The sequence below is a fragment of the Agelaius tricolor genome, unplaced genomic scaffold (genome assembly GCF_023055355.1).
Source record: "Agelaius tricolor isolate 1412-34295 unplaced genomic scaffold, bAgeTri1.0.p SCAF_5, whole genome shotgun sequence".
NCBI lineage: Eukaryota > Metazoa > Chordata > Aves > Passeriformes > Icteridae > Agelaius > Agelaius tricolor.
Genome location: NW_027269265.1, coordinates 10,018,306 through 10,039,420, shown reverse-complemented (window position 1 = coordinate 10,039,420; position 21,115 = coordinate 10,018,306). Strand labels below are relative to the sequence as shown.

The 21,115-nt window shown below is 40.7% G+C and overlaps 1 protein-coding gene across 1 annotated transcript in view; it reads left to right on the top strand.

The window, feature by feature from the left end:
• The window catches only part of TDRD9 (tudor domain containing 9), a 61,975-nt gene extending 53,327 nt beyond the window's left edge, over positions 1-8,648 (top strand). Inside the window, exons 29-36 of the mRNA XM_071426332.1 lie at positions 144-293; positions 1,350-1,420; positions 1,778-1,887; positions 2,055-2,148; positions 2,803-2,941; positions 4,039-4,148; positions 6,467-6,539; positions 7,841-8,648. Of these exons, the coding sequence (XP_071282433.1) occupies positions 144-293; positions 1,350-1,420; positions 1,778-1,887; positions 2,055-2,148; positions 2,803-2,941; positions 4,039-4,148; positions 6,467-6,539; positions 7,841-7,936 (843 nt within the window). The 3' untranslated portion in view covers positions 7,937-8,648. The remainder of the gene's footprint in view (positions 1-143; positions 294-1,349; positions 1,421-1,777; positions 1,888-2,054; positions 2,149-2,802; positions 2,942-4,038; positions 4,149-6,466; positions 6,540-7,840) is intronic.
• The last annotated feature ends 12,467 nt before the right edge of the window (positions 8,649-21,115 follow it).

The window sequence follows — 21,115 nt, the reverse complement described above, 5'->3', positions numbered from 1 at the left end:
CATTTTGGTGTTTTATATAATCTGAAAGGTCATCAGAACGTTTTTTTGTCTTTGTATGTATGTATTTCTTTGTGTAGGACCTCCTTGTAAAATTTTTGAAGAAATAATTGTTCAAGGCTTTTAACACTTCCATTATTTTGTAGCAAAGCCATGATTTGCTCAAGGAATTATTTTTGGATGGAGCAAAGGAAGAAGAGCAAATGCCTGTATCTGCAAGACAGGAAGAAAAGCATCTCATTGAAAGATTGTTGAACTGCTTTTCTGAGAAGAAATCTGATGCACCCACCCATAAGGTAACCTGAGTGGTGATTTTGGCCTGTCATCACATGACCCTGCTTCTCACATTGTTCGAATGGAGATGAGGACTGCAAGTACCTCAAAAACCAAAGCTCTATCTGATACATTTCATAGGGCATGTCATTCATTCTGCTTTCTGTTGGTAGAAAGCCATAGTGTGACCACTGTTTCAGGCTGGTCTGCTGCAGCTTTGAACAAAGTTTTGAAGTACAGCCTGAGAGCTAAGTGATCCTGCTTTTCTAATAAAGCAGCACTTTGAATGCAGGCAGAACAGAGATAAAACTGAACAGCTGAATGCAATGTTTCCCTGTATGGTAGTTTTCATTACATAGCAAAAGAGCAAGTTTACAATTCTGTCAGTTTTTCAGAAAATCTAAACATTGTTTTTACTCTACACAGTGTTTGATTCTTCATCAGCTGGTGATAGGTAAGCAGCTGGGATAGGTGCATCAGTGAACACTCCAGTGACTGATGGTAATGATGCTTTTCCTATGCCAGTGCCAAACTCAGAAATGTGTCTTGAGCTATCTTGTCACTACTAAGTTGGAATATAAAACAGGAAGATGTGTGTCCTGTTCTGCATTGTGATTACAAGTTAGGCCTCATCTACATTCTGATTATTTTTCCATTTCAGATGTGACAAAATTTCAGGCTTTCAAGCACCTACCTAATCATGCTCCATTTATCCCCAGGAGTAATCCTGCTTAACTGCCCACTTCATAAAGTGAGATATTTTCAAGATTAAAGACCTCATCATGTAAATAAAATTACCTGATTTTCTTCGTGATCTATGAAGTCTGAACTTGTGTTTTTAAGCAAGAGGGAAGTCATGAGTCTGCAGCACCTGTGAAAATAGATAATTTTAGTTAGGTGCCTCAGCAAGCAAAGTTTGCTTTAGATGAGTGAAATGGAAGTGTTGGATTACCAGTTTAGCAGCTCAGTGTTGCTCAGTACATGCTGAAATGTGTTTGGCTTTAATTTATAAAGCATTTAGATTTGAAGAGATCCAGGTGCTGGCCAACTAGAATGTCTCCCTTTCCATTTTTTTGAAGGTAACAGTTTTTGGTCCATTCAGTCCTTACCAGTTGAAATGCTACAGTCTGACCAAAATATCCCAATTCAGGTATGAGGAGACTTTTATTGGGAAGTATAGTCATGTTCTTACCTTTTATTTTCAATAAATAAACTAGGCAAAAACCACTTAGTTACTCCTAGAGATTTTTTCTGAATTTTTATTCGTTGAAAAAACTGAAGGAGTCAAGCTTAAATTGCATTAATACACATGCTATTGCTATTTAAAATCTTACAGTAGTTTTAAAGTGCATTATTGTCTCAGAGAGAGATTATTTATTAACTGTCATTTAAATCTGCTATCAGTAAGCAGCTATTCTGAGTTTTTGTTGTGAATTTAAAATGTTCTTTTATTTACATGTTTTTATGAGTTTTATGATTTTTATTGTTGAAAATATTTCTTCCCCAGAAATGTTTTCATACATAAGGAGAGCATAAACTCCATTGTTGTCCATGATGGTGCAGAAGATCCCTTTCAGCAGCTCTTGGTGGCCACTGATATATCAGTAACTGCAGCTGGTAATGCCTAATAAAAACATTTGGATGGTTTCTCTAGACTGCTGGTTTTATATGAGTAGCTCTATGAGTAAATATCTCACTGTATTCTGTGTTACATCTTTTTGAGGTTTCATTTTTGTTAAATGCTCCTTAGAGTTATTTGATATTTTTTTTTCTTTTGGTGCCAGGGTCTGTGATTTTAGGGGAAACATCTTTGATGCCTCCTATTCATGGCTTGCTTGCACTCCTCAGTATGCTGTTTGCTCCTGCAATAGAACTCAGGTATTTGAGCATTTCAAAGTGGTGGTTCTTTTATTATTTTCTTTAGGATCCTCACAAAATTTTGACAGGTATTATTTATTTGCTTTTAGCATTTTATGTATTCTCTTCCTAGTGTTTTTTTATGAGTTTTAGTAAAATATGTAGGTAAAATAAGTTGTTCATGTACTTAGGAATTGGCGCTGCAGAGTCTCCTCCCATGATAAGGCATTACAGCTCCTGCCAGTTGTGCTGGAAGCCTGGGAAGATGGAATGCTAAACTGGCAATGTTAAATCAACATGAGGAGAGGAACTTGCATAATTTTTTGTAAAAGCTGAGCTCTGTCAGTGCCATCACTGTTGTGTTTTCTTGAATTTTTGGTATTTGCAGACTTTCATTTCAAAGTAGTGAAGCTTGCTTTCCTTTATTTTGCTTATGTATGATTTTTGGTAACTTTTATGAGGATATGTTTTTATAACCAGTGCTTCAGTTTTGTATCATCACTGTATATTTTAAAAACCAGTATGACTGAGTGTGAATGCCTCTCAATTGTATTAGCTTCTTTCAAACTCAAGTCTTCCTTTGCATGGCTTAGACAAATTCATTTAAGGCTGTCTTCATAAGAGTTTCGTTTCTTCATCTCTTGGTGAGAACTGTTTTCTTTCTTTTTCATGTAGAGTTGATAAAAGTGGGAAGTATTTTACTGGTGTTTTGTGTGGTTTGGGTTGGAGTCAGATATCTGGGGCTCCACTGTTTCCTGCAAATGATATGGAGGTGACATTTGATGTGCATTTTGGACTGGAAGACATAAAAGAGGTAAAACTTGAGTAAGAATTTTCACTATAGTTGGAATTCAGTAGAAGTCAGTGCATATGAGGTTGTTACTCTTAGTGTTAATAAAAAAGCTTGTTTGGACTGTGGGGTTTGGGTTTTTTGTAGTTTTGTTTGTTTGTTGGGTTTTTCTTCAGTTTTGTTTGTCTGGATTTTTCAATGTGCTCCCTTTTTATAATCTTAGATTTTTATCAGGAGAAGCAGTTGCCCCCTCCCTACACTCAGAACTAATAAGATACTCTAGAATATTACACACTTTTCAAAATACAGTCATCAATTTTGCACTAAGTGGAAGTCAATGCTTACTAGTTTTCTTCTTAGGATTGTCATGGCTTTTATTGACAAGCAGAGCACTGCTGCTTTGCAGGCTTCAGTTTGATTTTAGAGCTCTGATAAGTCATCTGTGTTGAGATGCATCTCAGAGCAGATCAGCCAAACAAATTCCTCATTACTGCCTTCTGCAGCTCAGAGAGTGAGGTCTGTCAGAGGGAAGTATGTACATAACCTGTGCAGGGCAGTGGCTGTGTGTGACACATGCCTGGGACAGTGAGGGACATGCCCTGGTTAGGTCTGTGTGTGAAGCAGGTCCTTGGGGTGGTTCCTGAGGGCTCTCCAAGGACACAGTGGACATGCTGGTGCACACATCTGTGAGGTGTTATTTTCTGAAATCACTGATTTGGGTGTGCTGGCTGTATTCATGATGCCTTAGCCAGAGTGGTAACACCAAGCTGCTGTGTTTGTGAAAAATTATGGACAGAGAGAGAAAATGCTTGAAACTTTCACAGAAGGAATTCTGCTTTGGAAAAACTCCAGGCAGGTGGTAGCCTGCATGTCTTATGGCATATCTGAATAACGTTAAAAATTGTGGTACCAGGTAGCTGAGATATTAACATCACTGACCACCAGAGGGGCAGCTGCAGGAAGAAGCATTTCTGAAACTTCAGATGTTTTTATTTCTGGAAATACTATTACAATTGAAGTTCAATGATGTGGATGCCATGACCACCTTCATGTCAGTGTAATGTGATACAGATCTTGTGCTGGCTTAAAGTGCTTTATATTCTGTAACTGGTGTTTTACAGATAAACAGTCTGAGGACAGCCATGAATAAGCTGCTCTGTGAGCAAGCATTGCATTCTGGACAGGAGCAAGTGGCACAGCTGCAGGAGGATATTCGACAGAAGCTTCTATGGTAATCATTTTGTAGAAATAAGATCTTGTGTTTCACAGTCTCAGCAAAAATGAGTGATTGCTTGAAGCATAGCTCAGGTTAGGCTTTGGAAAAATAATATATGCTCTCATTTAATGATGCATTTCATTTATTTTGTTTATTTATAAAGCAGTATACTAAACAACCTTAGACTTCTTGTGGAAGCACTGGTTCTTCAGGGAAGCCAAATCACTTAAGAGTTGTAAAACCTAGACTGTAAAACCTGTTCTACAGGATACCACCTCCTATGTATCCTTCTTTTTGCACCCAGGACAAAGCTAATGGAGTCTTACGGCATCACAGTGCAGAAAGATTAAGAATTCTTTCTTCCTGTACATTAAATTTGAATCATGTGTGCTGCCTTTCCTCCCTCAGCAGACTTGTGCAGAATAGGTGTTGGCCAAGTGAATTGGAAGTCTCAGGCAAATTTAGGAACTGAAGTAAGGCCACCTGCCTTTTTTCCTCCCTTCTTCTTGGAAGTGAAGCAGGTTCTGAAAAGACCATTGTGATTCAGTGTAGCCAGCCTGGAAAATTTTTCAGCTCATACTTTGGGAGAAGGAGTGCAGTGAAATATCCCAGAACAGCTTCTTCTGTCTGTTGCTGCTGAGCGTAATGTGAAAAATCTTCCCTTGTTTATACACTCAGCAGAATTTTAATGCTGTGTCTATATCATCAGGAGAACTTTCTCATCCTGACCTAGCTCTCTACTAAACTGTCTTAAAAAGAGCTCTGGTCCAGAGGCCATAACATTACTTTTACCAACTTCATCTGTAAGAAATAAGACCTTTTTTTTTTTGCCAATAGAGCTTTGCTCAAGTAACTGCATGATGTCAGAGTTAGGCAGTTCATCGTGCTGATAAAGATCAGAACCTGTTCTTACCCAGGGTTATCAGAATGATTATCAGAGCAGCTGTTCATGCTGATTTTTCAGGTGTTCCTTGGTTTTGAAAGTACTTGCTCTCTTATCTGTGGAAAAAAAATTATTAAATTGCCTAAAGTTAAAAGCAGACACCCTTACTTCTATTTCCAAAACTCCAAATAAAATTTGGGTGCATTCCATAGTAAATTAACAAGTCTGCCTTACCTTTTGAGGCACTAGAAATGAAATCAAAAGAGCACAAGCAATGGAGAAATCAAGGAATGTGGATAGGCAGAAAGAGGCAAAGCCACAGCCCCTGTCTGGAGGTGACTGTGACAGTAACAGCTCACGCTGGGACATCAACACTTACATGCTAAATTGAAGGCACTAAAATGTCACTGCTATTTGTTCAGACATGTGAATACATGCTGCAGTTTGGGCACCTATTCTGGGCTGATTGTTCAGACATCTGCAGCCAGCTGGGAGGGGAAGGGTCAGACCTTGGCACAGGTCCTGGGCACTGATGTGTTCCCAGCTCAGTCAGCGCCGACTGCCTGACTCGGTCACTCATCAGCCCCAGGCTTTTTGTCTTCAGGATTTTCTACCTTTCTGTGGTAGCCTTTTCTCTCTTGGAATTTTTGTACATTTATTGGTTGTCTTCCAACCATCCCACAGATAATTTAAATTAAATTTTTATTTTATATTATTCTTGTGTGTTTTTATTTGAAGCAATAAACAGTCTGATTATTGTAATGATTTCTTCTTTTCCCTTGCGTAAAATCCTTCTTGGTTTTGATTTTTTTTTCCAATTGTACTTTCTGTGTTTTGGAAAAAAACATTTATTAATTCAATTACATAGGTAAAAATTTAGCTCAAACAATCTTTCATAACTGTTTTCCATTTTTCAAAAGCTAATTGTATTTACAACATGTCACCACTACTTAAGACTAAAATGAGTTTTTGAAAAACACATCTAGACAGAATTAATTAATGTCTACTACTGTTGTACTTTGCACAGCTTGAGGAAATAACTGGAGCAGACAGACAATCTATAGTAATTGAGTTGTCATGCAAAACAAAATACCCTAAAAATAGCTGTATTATACATTCTAGTGAGTAAGCATACATAAAATGTAAGGAATAAATTACAGTTGCAAATTCTAGTGCTTTGTAAAAAAAGAATCTCATAATCTTCCTTAGAAGAAGATACATTCTGATATGTGATACATCCCTGTGAAAATTTCTATTTTGACTTACTCCACTGGATGGGCAAAGTACAGAGAAGTGAAAAATCAGACTAGATTAAGAGGGAAATTTAATATTCCCTTTAGCACAGACACCTTGTAAATACCTGGTTGTATCTCATATTAAAAAAATCCTTTGTCTTGGTAATTAACCAAATACAAGTGTATTTCTCAAGGCTGTATTTATGTAATTTCAGTTTAATCTGCAAATCAAAGCCTCGAGACATAATTGATCCTACCTGGTATGAGAAGCCATATGAATGGAATCAGGTAAGGTATAAATTGTAAAGTTGTTGTGGGGGTGGGGTTTTTGTTTTTGGATTTTTTCTTTTGGTTTGGTTTGGTTTTTTCATTTATTTGGTTTTTGTTTTATTTTTGGTGTTTTGCTTTTGTGGGGTTTTTTTGTTGGTTGGTTGATTTTTTGGGGCATCTGAGTACTCCAGTACAGTTAGTTAAGAGTGTTGAGAGGGAAAACTTTTGTGGTTATTAAATTAGAAAATACCAAAAGCACTGTAGGGTTAAATTAAAGCCTAAAAACTTTTATTTATGTACTCACTTATGGCTGTTGATACCCTGTTTTTGTAGAGTTTGTTTAGTTGTTGGGTGGCTTGCTTTTTAAATTTTGTTTATATAAACATTTAGTATTTTTAAACAGAACTCTCCATGGTTTTAAGGTGAGAGAGATTGTAAAGGTAACTTCACATTTTTGGAAGTTAAAATTTTCTATTCTTTCTATTAAGCAGCTGTAGCTACATTTACATTTACATTTGTTTTGAGTTGCTGTGGTTTGAGGTGGCTTTTCCTTTCTAGGCAGACAGAAATGTGGCTTGTTTTAGGACAAATGTGGTGGGGTCAGGCAGGAGGGCAGTTTTCTCAAGACCCAGGAGGGTTTCATGAGAGAACTCTCCCAGCTTCCTACTCCATTAGAAATCTTACCTTTCTTTCTGTAAGGGCCTCTGCAGGCCACTGGATTTCCTGAAGAGCAAGTAGAGTTTCTTAATTAAAAAGGGAGTGAGGAATTAGTGAGTGCAGGAGTAAAAGTGCTACACACACCCTCCCTGTGCCTCTCCCACCCTGCAGCCCATAAAGGAGGGCTTTGGGTCACCCTTCAAAAGAGGGACAAGAGAACAAACCAAAGGCACTTATTTCTAAAAGGCATTTTTTTAGAATATGTTGTGATATACTGCCTTAGGTCAAAGTGTTTCTATTTTCATATTTCAAATCCAGTTATCCTTGGATTTAGGAAGATAATGTACTCACTTCTGCTGGTGTTTGTCTTTTATAACAAGCTAATGTGTAGGCCTTGAATCAGGATATTCTCCACTGCCTCTAAAGAATACCAGGACATCTTAGATCATAAAATACTGCCTGTAATGCTTTGGAATACTGTTGTAAAATAATGGCAAACCATGAGATTTTGTAGCCCTGGCTCTTTTGTTGCAGTGTGTGGCATGTAATTGAAATTCCAGTATGATTTAACACTCAGAATTCTTGAAGACATTGTCTTAGCTGTGTTATATAGGAAAACATTAAGAATGCATTCTGACTTTCATCTTGCTTCTTTTGGCTAGGTGGATTCTCAGTGTATTATTGATGAGTCTGAAAAGCAGCATGGAAGAGGAAATCTTGTTTATCAGCTCCACAAGCTTGTTTTGTTGAATGATTAAGTATTTCTAGAAGTCTTTCAGAGGATAAGGTATTATTAGTCTAAAAATTAGTTCTGTCTTGTATGCATGTTTTGCAAGACTGTTCCTTAAGATGAGTACAAGTGTATTGAAATACAGTTTGGAAAATGTTCCTGTGTTTCTGAAAAAGCTGAGGTTTGCTAGCCTAGAGCAGACAAGTTCAATCATAAAAGAAACTGATGTAAATCAGGATGCAATTTTCATTTTAATAGTACTTCTGAACAGGTTTATCACAAGGTACACGAAAGATGAAGCAAATCTAGGCTTAGTTGTTCATTTTCTGTCTAAAAACTCAGAAATTAGGGGCATTACTTTTGTTTTTTGCCTGTAATTGCAAGTTGCATTTTCCTGTTTTCTTTTTTATTAGTTCTTAAAAAAATATGCAACAAAGGGAGTTGGGGTTTTCCTTAACCAAGAAATAGAAGTCAGAAGAAACCGATTATCTAAATTATGTTCTGATCCAAACTTTATCTTCATATACTGGATACCATTTTTTTGTTAATTTTTTTTGTACAGCAAAACATAACATGATTTATCTTCCTGTATGGCAGAAGAATGCTTTTGAATTACTGATTCATGGCACTTTGTTTCATCCTTTCAACTTACTTTTACCTGGGAGATCTTTTGCCCTAAAAATGAGGTTAGTGGTTTCAGAATAAAACGCAGAAATTAAATAAAATGTTTTTGTCTCTTCCTTTGTGTTCATGCTTAGTAAAAGCTAAATTTAGTTATTAAAGGTATGTGATTGCATTCACAAAATACGTCAATACAGAAACAATATATGGAAGAGTATTCATTTTCACTGTTCACTCAGTGATTTGAAGGTCATGTAATATCCAGTCATCCTCTGAAGGACAGAGAATCTGTGGTCACCATAAAGAAGTGACAGATTTTTGGAAAAAAAGGGGATGCTTTGAGTAAGAAATTACTTTAAGTTATAATTAAACAGAGGGATGACTGTCTAACAGGCAATTTCAGTGGTTTATTAGAGCATTACTTTCTTAGACCCATTTTAGTGATCCTTGGGAATTAGATTAGTGAGAGAGGTCTAACAGAAAAATTGCATCTCAAGTGGCTTAGACAAGAGTGTTTCTCAGCCAAGTGTTGTACATCAATTAAGTGTTCCTGTTAAACACCTTCAGGGGCAAGTGGATCAGGCAGGATTTCAAATCTTGCTTTTGTCTATTAACGATGGGACTTTCTGTAGGAAAAGGAAACTTGGCAACACACAAAGGCATGAGAAAAAGAAAGGAATTCATTCCCCATAAGCAACAGGCATATTATTTTTTGAATTTTTAAATGCTATTTCTCCCATGTGTGGGTCTGTGTGTGTGACTGTGCTGCCACCAGGTGGGGGCTGCTGTGATACAGGACAGAACAGCCCTGGAGGAAGCTCAGCATCCTTCAAGTCAGCCTTGCTGGGTGATGATGTTTGTTTGCAGATGGATACATACAGTACTAACATTTAAAAAGGAGCTGCTGTATTTTATAGTTTGACTTAGGCTTCAGCAGCATTGCAAAGTCACTTGAACAAGTTTAAGGTAAGTAGCTTCAGGATTCCCTCTCAAAGGGTAATAGTATGTCACACTGGAGAGAAAAAAGTATTGTAAAGTAGCAGCATCTTTGTGGCTGTGAACCTGATCCCACTCAGCTTTGTGGCTTTTGGGGGCTACTTCCATAAGCAAAAAGGCCATGACTGCTTGTCAAGATTTGCTGGATCTCCAGGTGCTCACCAACATTGAGCAGAATGAGACTTCAGTTACCATAATTTACTGTATTTCTTCATTGAGCTTAAGGTGGAAATACTTTAATCTAGAAATGATCAGATTAATGCTCTTAAATTCCTCCAATAATAATGATAAAGTGACAAACTGTACTGACAGGTGCTTCTAGTATCTGAAACAATGTGCATTGACTATTACTCACAATTCCCCCCACAGCTGCAATGGTACCTGATAGTTTTAAATCAAAAGGAGATTTTTTGCATTTCCATGTAATTAATTCTAGAATTTACTGCCATGGGCTCTGGTGGGTATAAAATATTTAGACAAATAGAAAAATTAACTGGAAATCCAGGGAAGGCAGATCCTTTAATAACTGTTTAAATTGAGGAACTTGAACTCCCTGTCTTACTGAATTCCAGAACCTCAGAAAAATATACTGAAAGAATGTCTATTTTTATCCTTGCTAAAGTGTTTCCTTATGACAGGTATATAGGTGGAAAATATTGTTAATGAATCCTTTTACAGAGAAGTCATTTGTGATTCCTCAACTGATTCTTGGCAGCACTGCAGAGCAGTTTCTTTGTTCTTCCAGGAGAATCACGTTGTCAGGATGAACAGCAAAAGGGAAAAGGATATAACACAGTTGGGAATTTCACCATTCCTTCCCCCAAAGAGGATGTGTGTAGGGATTAGAGTGCTTTGAATGAACCCAGCTGAGTCCTGCTGAGCCTGTGGCCACTTGCACTGTGGCAGCTGTGCTCTCTGCAGGGAGTGCAAGTGGGGAAATCAAGGTGAGAGTGCATGTCAGTGTGAAGTGATCCATTTCCAGAAAAAACAGGACTGTCCTTCTTTAGCTGGGTGGAGTTCTAGGAGGTACAGATGAGTGCATGTAGATCCTGTAGAAGCTTTGACCTTTCCTAGCAGTGTTGTGCTGTTGTTGAACTACCTATTCTGAAAACTTGTACCATGGATTTTACAGTGCAAAGAGAGAATTGAATTACCAGGAAAAGGAAGGCCAGAGATGGAATTTCAGTAAATGGGATGGTGACTTCACAGGCCCCAATGAGTGCAGTCTCAAGAGGTTAAATTCAATGCCAGTCTACATGTTAGAAAAACAGCCACATGAATTAGGATAAATTATGGATCATGGTTTAAAGCAGGATACAGGTGTTGGCATAGACTGTGCAGGAGTTACACTGGCCTTGCAGAGTTGTTGGCATGTTTTTCAATGACCAAAGTACCACAAAGCAGGGTTTGTCTACCTCATAGAAAGGGATAGAACTGAACAGAAAAATAAAAACCCACCATCAGTGTATAGTTTGATTGGAGTTCCTTTCTGTAAAAGAACCTTGAAAAAAGCAGATGAAACTCCAAAGAGATAAATAGATTAAAGAAACTTGAGGCAAAGATGGTATGTCTAAGATATATATTAATCTTCTAAAGGAGTGTTGAGGGAAGAGGCAAGCTCTGAGCTGATCTGGTGAATATGTAGGAAGATAAATTGCTCTTTTTTTAGTCACTGAGCTGCATGGGTAGGTGTATTTGTCATCCTTGTCTGATGCTCCTATATTTAGCTTTCACTCAAGCACCAGGAGTGTCAGTCTAATCTCCCAGATCTGTGCCTTAAATGCCCTGGGGAAACAGAGGTGGCTGTTCCCTCTGCTGAAAGAGCTGCAGGACAAGGACAGGACCTTCCTAGTGATCCCCCATTCAAGAGAGGGGAGTCACCCCTTATCATGGCTGAGAGTGATGTGGAAGTCCTGGCAGATGTTTCTTGGCACGTGGATGAGCTTGTGGATGTTTCTCTCAGGGCAAAGGCCCAGAGGGCTGAGCTTGGGTGCTGCTGCTCTCTGCTGCTTCTGCCATCAGACTGGTGAGAGGGCAGTGGGCTGAGGTGAGCTGGCCTGGAGTGAGCTGTCCTGAGGGGTCATGGCCTTCACTCCTTCACCCCAGCAATTCCCTCCCTCACAGGGAGGCACCCTGGGGAAAGAGAGAAGTGGGGCTGCCACTCGATTCAGGGGAAGGAGGGAGGTGAAGTGTGCGGTTGAAATGCTGGCAGTAATTTCCTTCTGTGCTCCAAAAAGTGCAGAGACTGCTTTTTGCTCTGAAAAGCTGCAATCAAAACTTCTTCACTCATGGTGAGATGAGTTCATGACTTTCATATCATGCTTATGAACTTGTCTCCTCTCTGGGCCAGTCAGAGGGATGAGCCCCAGGTGCTCCACAAACACACCAGAGTGATGGTTTTCTTTGCCCCTCCAGTATTTGTTCTTCATGCCATGTGGAGAACCATGGGGGAGTTTTAGTATTTCACTTCTCTCATTTTGTTTTCTTCCTAAACACAGCATACAGCACCCAGGGGTACCTTTCTCTGTGTGCTTGAAGAAGGAAGGGTACAGTTGTTGGCAGCATTTCAGCATTTACAAAGCTCCCTCTTCTCTTTTTGGTCTGTTAATAGCAAAAATTTGGAGTGCCTAATCAGGACCAGCACAGAGCATACATATGTACCTGTGGTTTTCTCCATCTATCTTTAATAAGGGCAGAAAGGCCACATTTAAAGACAGGAAAGTAGATAGGATTTCATTAAAATTCTTGCTGCAGACAGTATCTTCCACAGCACATATTTCAAGAGATCACAGGCCGTAGCTGCAGGGAGTTCCTCTCCTGTTGAAGATGTTAGCTCTGTCTTGAACTACTTTCACTTGGTCTTGACAGCAGTTGTGCAAACCCTCCTCCTGCCCACCTGCCAGGTAAGATGGGAATTGAACAGGTACACTTTACATCTGATTATTTTACATGTTCTCTGAGGTATAGATATTGCTTGAATTTTATTTATAAAGGAGAGAAGGAGATAGAAAATATGCTGGGGAAAAAATGCAAAGTGATTGCCGCTGATGGCAATTCCTAAAATGAGAGTAGTTTCTGAAGCTAATACAATTGTAGTGATGCTCCATAGGGTGTCAGTGCTGCAGGATGAGGAAGGGAAGCACAGTCCTTGGTACCTTAGGAGCTTCCAGAGGGTGACTGCTTCTGGAGTGCTTCACATTTCAAATAGGTGCTTTCAGCTGAAGGACAGGAACAGCAGCAGAGCAATCCATCTAGAGATGGGTGTACAGCAACAGTGTTGTAAAGCACCATACCCCAGAGTGGAATCAGAAGGGAGAGGACTTCTTTCTTGTATCCTTCCTCTGTGCTTACGTGCGGGAAAACATTCCCTGATTTTAATCTTATATCTTCATATTAAAATGCAAATGTTTGTCTTAATTTTACTGCAGCCAGTTTTCAAGTTACTCTTTTTCAATTTATTTGAACTGAGACAGTTCTTAATTTTTTTCCTCTGTTTCTCTGCTATAACAATATAGTCTCATGTGATTGTTTGACAACTGTAAATTGTTACATTTAATTTAGCTCTTCTAGGGCAGTTTCACACAGTTCTTGTATTTATCTCATGCTAAGTATTGACCTACAGTCAACTTGAGTTGGCTCTCTTTTGGTAAAAGCTTTCCCAGGTCAGGATCATTTCAATAACTAGTTTTAATATAATCTGAACTAGTTTTTGTCTGAAGTAAATGAAAGAGCTACCACAAAACTTTTTGAAACATAGGGACATAATGATTTAGGGCCACCCACATTATCTGCTCCAAGATGCAGTTAAGTGTCTATAGTTTGCAATAAAGTATTTTTATTATATAAATTTTTCTTTACAGTCTCTCTAAACTCAAGAAGGATTATCTGTGCAGTCCCATCATATGCATTACTGTTTGATGCATGTAGTGTGATGTGATAGTAGAAGACTTGGCCAGAGTAGCAAAGTATTCGAGATACTAGACATGGTCTTCAGTTCTCTTGTTCTTTATTTAGTGCTGGAGATTAAAAGGAGATAAATTGTGTATTTTAGTTTTTTGTGGATTAGTGGTTTGTAGGATTGGAATAAAAAGGAACCTTTGGGCTGGAGAAGTTTTTGGCACTAGCAGGCATTTACAGAAAAATTACCTTTGACTTGTTTGGTTTTCTCATAGATATTTAAAGAATGTTAGAGGCTGAGGGAAATTTGTCTAGGACTAAACAACAAAGGTGGCTGCCATGTGGTTTCCTATCATTTAGTGTCAGGAAAAATTGATGTGAGGTAGTAGAGAACTTGAAATTAGCAATTCTGCTTTTATTGCAGTTCATAGGAAGGCTCTAATTCTCTTGGATATATAAAGAAGCCACGTTTGACAGTGCACCCCTTCTGTTTCACAGAATTTGTGAGATACAAGACGGTTGAAAAGCTACTTGCTAAACAAGCAAGGAGATCTTAGACCAGCAAAGCAACTTCCTGGCTCCCTGCTTACTCCCAGTTCTTAACAGCTTGGCTCTAATATTGTTCTAATAATTGTTATTGTAACTTAAGCTCAGCCAGTACACTGAGTTATTTAGGTTGGTATTTTGACTGAGTTTGAACAGCGTGCACAATTGATGAGCTAAGAAACTCATGAACCAGCATAATGAACACCACACAGGAAAAATAAAAAGTGTGATTAAGACAGCTATGAATAGAAGAAAAGGAACACTGCCTCCCAGTCTGTTCCTTGGGTGAGATTTCCCCAGAGCAGGGAGGAGGAACATCAGCAAGGTGAGATCACTGTGCCCAAGGGCACAGCAGCCAGGTTTTTGGAGTTGATGAGTGAGGAGTGAGCTAAGCAGGCTGCAAAACCAAGGAAAGAGGCCAGAGGCTACAGCATTCTTATTGTTTTGGGGGAGTGGTGCTGAATAAAAGACAATCCCAAAAATCATCCAGGTGGAGTCAGCAGAATTGGACCAGTGATGTAGACCTCAGTGGATGGAAACTCTCTCCTGTGGAGAGCAGTGTCTTCTCCAAACCACCTCAGTGCAGGTTTGCTAGTGCAGCTTGGCCATCAGACTGCTAGGAAAACTCTTAAGACATTTTTGACCTGCTGTTCAAAATCTATTACAAGTTTCACACATCCAGAACTTCCTCTTGGGGCAGAAGTACTGCAGGTGGACTGTTTTGACCTCATCAGTGTGCAGGTTTCTGTCCTCCACCCTCACTTCCTGCTGATAAGCTGCTGTGTGGGTCATACCACAGTCTCGTGTCCTCCCTGAGGCTGATCACAGCACGTGCTTTATTAACTCAAACTCCTGGCACTTGTTGCTGTTTCCTACTTGAGTGTCAGGATGGGTTTTATAAGTTTTGTTCCATTTCCTAAAGCCTTAAACAGCATTCCAGGTTTATCTTGCCTGCAGTCTCTGTGTGGCCTGAGGCTCATGCTGCACTTCAGTGCTCATGCCTTCCTCCAGTGGTGTTTCCCCTCTTGATGCCAGATCACTTCTCTTACTTTGCCTAAGGCCGTTCTCAGCCTGCCCTTGCCAGTGCCTACAGCCTGGTGCCAGGCTGTGCTCCCGAGCACCAGCTGCAGGATCTGTTGCCAGCTCACAGCCCAGAGGTGAAGGAGAGGTAACAGGAAATTGCTCCTTGCTGAGTCACTTCACTGCTGCTCTTGGCTTACCTGTTCTGGAGTGGCACGTTCTGTGTCATCTCAGTGGCATGTTTTGTTGTCATGGGTGGTTTCTCTAGAGCTACGATTCCAAGGCTGAGATGGGATCATTTTTTGGTCATGTGGTCACAAGGCCTTCCCAGTGCCTCCCCAGCCAGCACAGCCAGCTTTGAGATGTGATTTCCCTGTTCCAGAATGGTCACCAGGGCTGCACAGAGCCCAAACCTCAGTTTTCTGGCAGAACAGAACAGAAAATGGCAAGGATTCTGAAGCCTGAAGAAAAGAAGGGGTTGCCAGCCTCCCTTGTGAAGTGTGCTTCTCCTAATTCTGCTACCATTTAATGTCCTGTTAGGATTTGTCTCAGCATTTGCACTGGTGTTTCAGCAACTGACTGTTTCTATAAGGCTTGACACCTAGGTCAGAAATGCAATTCCAGTGGATTCACTGCCTTCTAGCACAGAAATAAGTCCATGCCATTGCCTCAAGTGGGCCCTTGAGGCTCGGCAGAAAAGTTTTGGTCCCATCCACCCCTCAAAGAAAGGGGAGTTAAACTTGTGCAGCCCAGTGTAAAAGTTTAACAGCATCTGCTTCCCATCCTTGTGTCCTTTTCACTGTAATCTCTGACTTGTGGGGCTGAGAATTTGTGGCACAGCATGAACTCTGACCTGGGTATTCTCTGTCAGCAGATCAAACCAGAAGAACTAAAAAACCCCTAAAATCAAACGAAAACCTAAGTAGTTTTTTAGCTCATGGTGAACAATTGTGAATGCTGGATGTGCACCATGACTCTCTGGAAACTCTGATTGTTACTATATTATTATTAACCACTAATTACTAAACTAATTTTTTGCAACTAGATGTCTGTCTTCTAGGTAACTGAATTTGTAAAAAAGATTAATCTTTCCTCTCAGGTATATTAATTTATGTGTGACTGCCAAAAAAAAAAAAAATAGAAATTAGTGATTTAGTTGAGTATATAAAGTAGAATGTTGCTTGGTTATTTTTCCAGTCCAAAGACCTAATATCTTGATTAGATATTAACACTGCTCTCTCCTCACCACTGAGCCAGTTGCATAGTCAGAGAAGGCTGCCAGGTTGATCAAGTGTGATAATTTTGTGGTGGCTGCTCCTGACTGCCTGTTTGACCTTCATATGTCTGGCAATAGCTTCCAGATCTATTTGCTCCACCAGTTCCAGGGACTCAGATGAGGCTGACCAGCCTCGAGTTTTCCATCTCCTCTTCTTCCCATTCTTGAGGTCAGAAGTGACATTTGCTTTCTTCTTCTCCTCGAGAACTTTCCCCTTCATTGTCATGACCTTTCAAAGGTTATCAAGTGTCCTCAAACTCCATCAACCAGTTCCCTCAGCTCTTGAGAGTGCCACTCATCAGGTTCCAGGGATTTGTCAGGGTCTGGTTTATTTAAATATTCCCTAACCTGATCCTTTTCCAGTGACAGGAAGTCTTCCTTGCCCTGCATTTTACAATGCCTTAAGTGCCTGGGGTTCCTAAAGGCAAAAACAACCAGTGAAGACTGAGACAAAGGTGGCATTGTCAGCTTTCCCGTGTCCTTTGTCACCAAGTGTCCTGCCTTGGCCCCACCTTTTCCCTAGTCACGCTTTGGCTGCTTAGTTACCTTAGAAACCTTTCTTGTTGAAGCTTCATATCCCTCTGTAAATTCAATTTCAGGTGAGCCTTGCCTTTCATAACAACACTCCTGCATATTCTGACAGTACCTCTACATTCCTTCTGGGACACGTGTCCCTTCTTCCACCTCTTGAACACTTTATGTGCTTAATTCTTACCTGGAGTTACTTATTCATCCATGCAGGCCTCCTACCTCTGCTTGTTGGAAGGGACAGTTGTTGAGAACAGAGAAGGACATCCTCAAAAATGGGTCCAAAATATATGGAGGTTTCTTAATAGGTTCATTATTTTTGATGGATGATCTAGCTAGGCAGTCACCTCAGCTGTTGTGAAACAACATAAATAAAGGTTCACCAGAGCTTCCAGGAGGCCTGCAGGAAGACTGTGTGTTGGACTTGATTTTGAGACAGCTGTCACACACAACGGTGTTTTCCTTTCTCAAGATGAAACAAACTCCACAAATCCTAGGTTCAGAGAAGAGGGTCTCACCTCTGGTTAGCAAGCTGCAGCTTTGCTGTAGTTTGTCCAAGAGAATTCTGTTCCCTCAGGCCATCATCTGTTGGACTCTTTAAAAGCCCTTTGTCTCACCCAGTTCTCACTCTGGGCAGGTCAGAGTTCAGCAGCAGGAGGTGGTCACTGTAAGTGAGCCCAGGACACCTGACCACGGGTCAAGCAAGGCAGAGTCTCTTGGGACTGCACTCACTGTGGCCCATCAAGTCACCATCCCTTCATGACTCAAGTTCCATCTCTGGCCTTCCTTTTCCTGGTAATTCAATTCTCTCTTTGCACTGTAAACAAAAGCTCTTGTAAAATCTACGGGCAAGCTTTTGGAATAGATGCCAACAGCAACAGAACACTGCTAGGAAAGGTCAAAGTAGGATCTACATGCACTCCTCTGTACCTCCTAGAACTCCACCCAGCTAAAGAAGGACAGTCCTGTTTTTTCTGGAAATGGATCACTTCACACTGACATGCACTCTCACCTTGAGTTCCCCACTTGCACTCCCTGCAGAGAGCACAGCTGCCACAGTGCAAGTGGCCACAGGCTCAGCAGGACTCAGCTGGGTTCATTCAAAGCACTCTAATCCCTACACACATCCTCTTTGGGGGAAGGAATGGTGAAATTCCCAACTGTGTTATTTCCTTTTCCCTTTTGCTGTTCATCCTGACAACGTGATTCTCCTGGAAGAACAGAGCAAGGTCTCTGCAGCACTGCCAAATATCAGTTGAGGAACCAGGGGTGACATTCCCCTCATCTTTTGGTAACCTCTGTGCCCAGGGGGTATCAGCTGGTGCAGCTCACAGACGCTGGGTGTAGGTTGCTGGCACTTAGAAAAGAAGGAAAGACAGAGGCTGAAACTCCAAAGGAGTCTTGGTACTCCAAGCATCACCTGCCTTGGAAGAGTCTCCCTCTCCTGAGACCCTCTGCAGTTTCATTTCTGTTGCCCAGTCTCTGCCCAATCCTGACCTTCCTTCCCCCTTCACCTCTTTCAAGCACCAGCTCAGGAACAAAGTGATACTTTCTTGCAGCTTTCTTTGTTTTTCATCATCTTCCTGGTCTTCAACACTCCTCTGTATTCAAACATTATCTTCTGCCACCATCTACCTACAGCACAACCAAAAACCATTCTAGCTCCCAGATACCTTCCCAGGTACATGATATTCCCTTCCATCTTGATGTATGTCCATGATTTATCTTGCTTAAAGCAGAATTATTCTACCTGCAGCAGGCAAAGAGGGAACAGATTTTTTCTGGCTTGCTCTTTCCTGTCTTGCTGCTGTTTCCACTGGTCTAGAAATTGACACTGAATTCTTTAAAGGAGGCCCTAGCTCATTCAGCAGATATGGAGAGTCCATTGCCTTCATGAACACCAGTTAATACATCAGAAAGGTCATGCTGACAGACTGTAGGGCTGCTATCCAGCTGTTGGAGACTTTAAGAGGCTGTGAGGGCAGAAACTCTTTCCAACAAGTGCCATCAATGTTCCTGCTCATGTATGGGATGCTGTGAGGTACAGAACGTTAAATACCACCTTCCTCTGTTAAATGCCACTTTGCTATTTGGGTTCCAAAACTCCCTGCTTTAAAATTGCTGCAAGCCCAGAACTCATGTGCATTAAGTCATCCAAGGCCATCATTCTTCTCTGCTTGCAAGGAAATCACTTTTTGGGACATAGCTTTGCCAGTTACATTTTCAGAGGTACTTTTGTTGCTTCCAAGCTTATGTTGTGAGATGCACAGCCTGGGTCTGTTGTTGAGCTATTAGAAATGCTGCAATCAGTTCTTCCCTGGAAATGAATTCTAAGCTTGAGTTCTCTGCCCTCAGGCAATCTGGTGCCTGTTGCATCATTCCAGGGATGTGCATGTGTTGCAGTTCTCTGAGCATCTCCATTGGGTTTCTTTTTCTATTGTCAATATCTCTTATTCAGGTGTTATTCCCATGAATTCTGTTACTGGTTTCTCTGGAAGTGGTACCACTTGGTCTTTTGTCCTTCACCCTTCTGTTTGTGCAATGAGTAATTTCTGGACATCATTGTGCAATTTACTTGGGATCACTTTTCTAATCCAAGGATACCATTCAGAATTCTGTATTCTAATATACAAAATGATTATCAGGTGTATATAGCAAATAGCATACAGTTTTGATTTTTTTGAATGAAAAAATATTTTTTATTGAAAAAACCAAAATAAATCAACAGTGTGTAATGTTAAAAAAAAAAAGGAAAATAACTTTTTTTTTGCCAGAAACATTTTCAAAAGCTGATTATTCTGTGAAAGAAAGTGTTAAATTTCTGAACAACTCTAGTAATCCTACTCAAATGGAACTTCAGTTTTGTTCTTTCTGGAGGGAGTCCCGCAGAACCTAAAATGACCTTTCTGTAGAGTTTAAAACTCTTCATCATATTCTTTTCAGGTGATCTTGATTCCTTTTTTTCCTCTGAGTAGCACAGGGAAAAGAGTACAATGAATGAAGATGCTTTGAGATCTGTGCCAGAAATGTATGAAGGAAGTGGAATGTGTTTCTTTGATACGTAACAGGAATTAGATGTAATTTTTTCATTCTTTTGAAAAAAGTGTTTCCCTGCAGCAGATCCAAATGTTTGTTCACTTAAAAAATTTTGTTGTGGATGTGTGAATACACACAGTGTATTCCAGCAGCTGGAGTTACTACACTGTTTCTGCTTTCAGACACTGTTGGGTTTTGTTCAATAGCCTACAGTATAGATAAAAAATGTAAGTAGCAGCTGTGCAAAAAGGGTTTGGGGGTCCTATGGACAAGTCATATATGAGGCAGCAAAGGGTCCTTGCAGTGATGAAAGCGAAGGCTGGGCTGCACTAGCAGGACAATTAGAGCCAGCAAACAACAGGGGAATGATCACTGCCCTCTACTCTTCACTTGTGGGACCACATCTGGAATTCTGTGCCACGGTTTGGGCCACTCAGACCAAGAGAGAGATTGACAACGTGGGAGGAGAACATAACATTTATTCCTTTTGGAGTCACAGGAATTGGAAGTAGAAGAAATTGCTTGGACTATCCCACAATCCCTATTTTTACCTTCATTTCCTTTAGAAGGTGCAGTGCAGAGTACAAACGACGTTCATATGACCAGGAGCCAAAACAACTCTACCACGTTCCTACAGGAAGTATGTTCTTCCTTTGACGTACTGAGTAACTCAGGCACTTGAGGGACACGTTTAGCCTCAGGTACTTGTGCAGCAGCTGCTTCTCAGCTCATGCAGTTTCCAGCAGCTACTGCCCCCAGTAACTGGCTCACTGCGTTTTAGCCACTTGCTTTGCTGATTTTGCTTTACAGTTTTAACAACAGTAATAACAAATCTTACGACATCAGACCTAAAGATTTACCAGATTTCCTTGAAAACAACTTCAGCCTCCTCACAGCTGATCTCCTACCCGATCCTCAAAGGAATCCATCTGCATGGAAGCTGAGGGTGCAGATTAGAACGCTGGTATGGAGGGGGCAGGGGCGCTGTTTTGGGAGACGCTGGGTGGGCAGGAGTCGCCTCTGAGGCCAGGTAAGCAGGAGCAGTTCCCACCTTCTTCCCCATGAAGGAAAAAGAGGAAAAAGAGGACGACGCAGGTGCTCTGGCCGGGCTGACCCTGAGCCCTGTGTCCCCTCCCTCCTCCCCGGGCCCAGAACGCGCGGCTGCTCTTGGCTTCTCCTTCAAGCATGAAGGGCTTTGCCATCCGCCCGGGCCGGCGCTGCCCGCAGCGCAAAGTGCAGGGGGCGGTGCCGGGGCTGCTTCTCACGGCCGCTGCCCCTCACGGCGCT